Below are 5,000 nucleotides of genomic sequence, written 5' to 3' on the forward strand. Positions count from 1 at the left end.
TAATCTTAGTGCCACCCGCAAATCCCTCTTACCACAGATTCTGTCGTTCATCTGGCAGCCATTCTACAAACTCCGACATACAAGGACGAATGTTGCTGGGTATAGTGTGAAAGACTCATGTTGCACTCGTTCCACCTAATCTATACTTTATACTCGTGTTTTTTCCTTACTATGTCGTTTATGTGTGTTATAGTTATTGTATGCCTGTATCTCGAAGCAAGCTTCTCTTCTGCGAGTGTGATAGTTTTATGTTAGAGAGGGGGATAATCTGTTGAACTTGATATTTTGTGGTGTTGCAGTAGATTCGGTTGATGCTGTTCCTGAAGTGTAGTCATATTTCCTGGCACATCAATTTTCTGGGAACGATGAGAGGCTGTGTATGTAATGTGACGCGAGGCTGTGTGTGATTTGTAGAAGAGCGCGAATATATGAATGTACGTTGAAAATAGTTAATCGGAGGACGTCAGCGTCTTGTGGTATTTCTTCAGTAGATATCAAATATCCTTCCTTAGATGAGAGCTGTGATTGGAATGCAGAGCTTTAATGGTATCGATTGTAGTTACAATGGGACGTAAGGGAGTATATTCTTTTATTATTAAACCATAATGCTTTAGTGATGTTAGATATAAGCTTTTATCGTGTTTTCAAGATTGAGCATGAAAGGGTGGTTCTTCATTTGGGGGTTGTTTACATTTTAAGACGGAGTACAACATACATTTAAACGAATCACCATTTTATTTCAACATTTAAATTTATAAACTGAACCACATACAATGTATTCTAGAATTATTCTCTGAAGATTTCATTGTTCTGTTAAGCTATTTGTCACATTCTATGACGTCTCTTTTGTTTCGTTTTGAATATTTTCTGAAAACTTGTCCAACAATTTATTTAACGACAAATATAACTTGGATAAAATACTGCGAAACACAATTACAAGAAACGTATATGTTGGTTTATTATATTATATTTTATAATTCGCCGACATAAATCTTCATATAGAAACGAATGTAAATTTAATTCAATATTTACTGCATACAACGCAGGTTAATTCTTGACCATTGACATACGGTGGACATGGCAATGAACCACAAATAGCCTGAACAAAATACAGTAAAGCTCCATTTTCGTTTCTGTAACCCGCGGGATCTGCTTCTGGTGCACGATCCACGCACACATATTCCTCTCTGCCCTTATGATTGTTGTGGGCTGTCATCAAATATCCCGAATACTCAGCTGTCCAACCAGGGTAACACTGTGTCCTGGCTGGTAACATCATAACAACAGCAGGTTGTCGCGTCAAACAGACAGCGCACGGAACATTGTGATCATGAAGTGATTTAGCGTTAGCAAAAGAAAAGATTTTGTTATGTGTGTGTCCGATTACTTCATATTCAGTCCCATATATGGTAGCAGCTACTTCGACCTCTGTAGTATAATTCTCCCAAATGGGATCGTTAGGTAGACATAAGAGATTACTTCCACCACCAGTTTGGGTAAAATATTGTCCTCCAACTACACCTAGAAATAATAAGAAAAAATACTAAGATACTATATATGAAAAGTTGTATAAACAGACTGAAAATAAACTTTCAACTTTAAGATTGCGAATATATACATACACACAGGTAAGATTTCTGTATGTGTGGTAATGCCTGTGTTTGTGTGTGTGTAAGGAGAGCAAGAGAGAGAGATAGAGAAAGAGAGGGAGGATGTGTGTGTGTGTGTGTGTGTGTGTGTGTGTGTGTGTGTGTGTGTGTGTGTGTGCATGTGTGTTTGTGTAAGCAATGGGTATGTTTGTGTGTTTGGATATCTGTATATATCTGCATAAGCTATATTTATGTGTGTGTTTGTGTGTGAGTGCTTAAACTATGAGTATGTATGTATGTATTTTTGCATGTGTGAATGTTAGCATGTGTGTATGAGTGTGTGTGAGGTTGAGCATGTGCGCGCGCGTGCGTGTGTAAGCTATGTGTGTATATTGTCTGTGATCATGTGCGCGATGTATGTGTTAAAGTTAGTTTTTGTGTGAGTGTAAGGTGTGTGTTGCTGTATGAAATCGCGTATATAAGTTCGAAGTTCTGCGTGGACATAGTTTTAATATATATGCATATGTGGTATGTTTACGGGTAGGTATTTGTGGTTTTGAAGTGAATTATGATGGATTTTGATGTCTGTGTGCGGGTGTCACTAGTTTGAGAAAGGAAGGAGTTTGTGCAAAGCCTGTAGCTGTGTTTTCCGAAATGGAAAATATGTTGTTTATATGTGGTGTTTACTCCACGTTGAACACTCTGTGTTTATTTCAGTCTCTATTTACGACCTGTTGTCACTGTAATGAACGTTTACCATTTAGTTTAGCCAGCATTTGCTGTCATTGCGTTTTTTAACAATGTGATGCACTATAAGCGAATACGCGTGTCTACGAAACAGAAGGAGAGGATGGGAAAGCGTGATAAAGAGAGTTTGTGAGAAAGAGTATGACCGTCAATGTGTGTGAGAAAGAAAGAGAGACAGAGAGTGAGGAAGAGAAAGAGAGAGAAAGAAAGAGAGGAAAAAGGTGAAAGGGAATAGAAGTAGGGAATCTACTAACCATCATACACAATACCTGACGAAGGTGGACAGCTTGTTCTACCCCACCGGGTATACAGTGATCCGAGACCGGGTCCTGTGGAATTGAAATGAAACAATGTAGTTTATTAGAAATAATGGGTGAAACCTCTACAAGAGAAGTTCTTGGTTCAATGTTATGGAATTTGGGATAGAATAACTTGGAAGAGAGCAAGGAAGGAATTGATAGAGACGGCAGAAAGTTGAGAGAGAAAGAAGTCAAAGAAAGAAAGAATTATATGAATTAATACCTCGACGGGATTCGATAAGGATACATTGGAACGAAGGAAGGAACGAAGCAGTTTCATATTGAATCTATTGTGACGTTGTTGTGAAAGAATTGTGAGATTTATCTTTAAAAGTACCATTTCTGAACGAGTAATTCTTTATTCTATGAAGGATATATGAATGTAAACTTGGATATGAAAATATGTATTTAACAATGTGATAATGTTGAAATTGCACTTGAACAGATATTCACGCATCATTATCAATTCTTAGAGTCCGACTCGAGTATTCGCCGGTCAAACAAAAATCTCAGACTGATGCTTGAAGTCAATAAGGCCATGAAATCTACAATATAAACAGTATTCACAAGAATAGCCATACAGCATCGTCCGTCGACCGGGCTAAGAAGAGTGGCGTCCGGATTTTAAACCGAGAGGCCCATTCATAAAGTATAATGCAGTCTCCACCCAAAGCCGGTAAAACCGGCAATAAACTTACAACTTTTGTTGTTGGAGCGAGGAGGATGCAAATGTAAAGACACCGATGGAGGAGAACCAATTCAACACAGATGAGATTGGATGTCAGTAGGAAGGGTGACACAGTTAAATGGTTTAAGATAAATACTGTAGAGGTTAACACTGAATATTTGATAATATTTAATTTGAAACTTAAACTTTTCTTGTCATTTTTTCTCTTGACACTTTGGTATGTTTTAAAATTATTTCTTACTTGGTGTGTTAACAGGTTTATCATCGAGAGATTTCTTGGAGAGAAAACGTTTCTGTGGAAAAGAAAAACAGAAATAACATCATACAAATAGGACTTCAGAATATTTATTACCGGATAAAAACTATAACAAGTCAGTACAATGATGACATATTCGAACAGCTTCTTATGACGATGTGGGTGACATAGACATTGACTATTCCATCAAATGTATAACTTTTTATTACATTTAGGCGGTTTACTCGCATTTGTAGCTCGTTTATTCATCGGGTTTCTCTTTATTTTATGCTCTTGTATCACAGAAGTAAATTCGACACAATGAGAGCTAATAGCTCTGATGTTTGTCAAAAGTAGACTAAATTTATAGTTTAAATTTCTGTTCATTTGATTGTTTCTATAAATGCAGTTGTGCATGATTTTCTCCTGACGTATGCACTGCTATGTTTCTGATGCTCTATTGCGGTAGAGATGTGCAAATTCTCCGATTATATACCTCTGTTCACTAGTCAATGAAAATTTCAAGGCATCTCTTAACCAACTGCTCCTGTAAGTTCGCCTAATACGTCGTTGGGTATTTTCACTGGGTGCTTAGAAGAAACTGTCAACTGAATATATGATGTATTAATTAAAAGTTGTTTGAATTGATGCTAAGTCTCTGTTGCCTTGCTTTTGTTTAGTGTGTTTATCCATGAGAACGACAATAGGTTCTGATATTCCTAGTATTGCCGAATAATCTTCACCAATACTTAAACCTCAACAAGCGTTCACCGTTTATCAGATCTCCATGCTGTTACTATCATACGGCAAAGTTTATCGTGGACCAGAGCAGTGTCCACATAATTTGAGATGACCTAGCCATGGCCTTTCTTCGCGCGATTTCTCTTATATTAGAAGAATAAGAATGTCCTCTATGGTGAGTTTTGAGATACATATCTAATAGATAAATACGTAAGTGGGTAGATAGGTACACAAATAAAACGGACAGACAAGCATACATAGACACGCGCGCGCTCACACACACACACACACACACACACACACACACACACACACACACACACACACACACACACACACACACTCACACACTCACACATAGTAATGTACATAGAAATACATGACCAATCTCTCGTATGTATACACGTATTATGTCAGTGCATATATAAATGTAAACATATGCCTATAGGACAAACACATACGAGTCCACGCATTCGTCCACTCACACATACATTATATACATACATATATACATTATATACATACATATATACATATACGTATCTTTACATTTATATATGCACAGACATTATACGTGTATACATACGAGAGAAACATTCATAGGATTATGGCACTACGTTGGTTACGATGAATAACGTTCCATCTGATCCACGAAATTAACGTGTAAGTGGCTGAGTACACCCCAGACACATGTACCCACA

General features: G+C 37.3%; 1 protein-coding gene across 1 annotated transcript in view; it reads right to left on the reverse strand.

The window, feature by feature from the left end:
* Positions 1–712: 712 nt before the first annotated feature.
* LOC149131709 (uncharacterized) overlaps positions 713–5,000 on the reverse strand; it is an 8,728-nt gene continuing 4,440 nt past the window's right edge. Inside the window, exons 2-4 of the mRNA XM_089338446.1 lie at positions 3,565–3,616; positions 2,591–2,665; positions 713–1,521 (exon numbers count right to left, since the gene is read on the reverse strand). Coding sequence (XP_089194572.1) covers positions 1,022–1,521; positions 2,591–2,665; positions 3,565–3,616 — 627 coding nt within the window. The 3' untranslated portion in view covers positions 713–1,021. The remainder of the gene's footprint in view (positions 1,522–2,590; positions 2,666–3,564; positions 3,617–5,000) is intronic.

This window comes from Octopus bimaculoides, chromosome 20 (assembly GCF_046866305.1).
Source record: "Octopus bimaculoides isolate indiv1 chromosome 20, ASM4686630v1, whole genome shotgun sequence".
Classification (NCBI taxonomy): domain Eukaryota; kingdom Metazoa; phylum Mollusca; class Cephalopoda; order Octopoda; family Octopodidae; genus Octopus; species Octopus bimaculoides.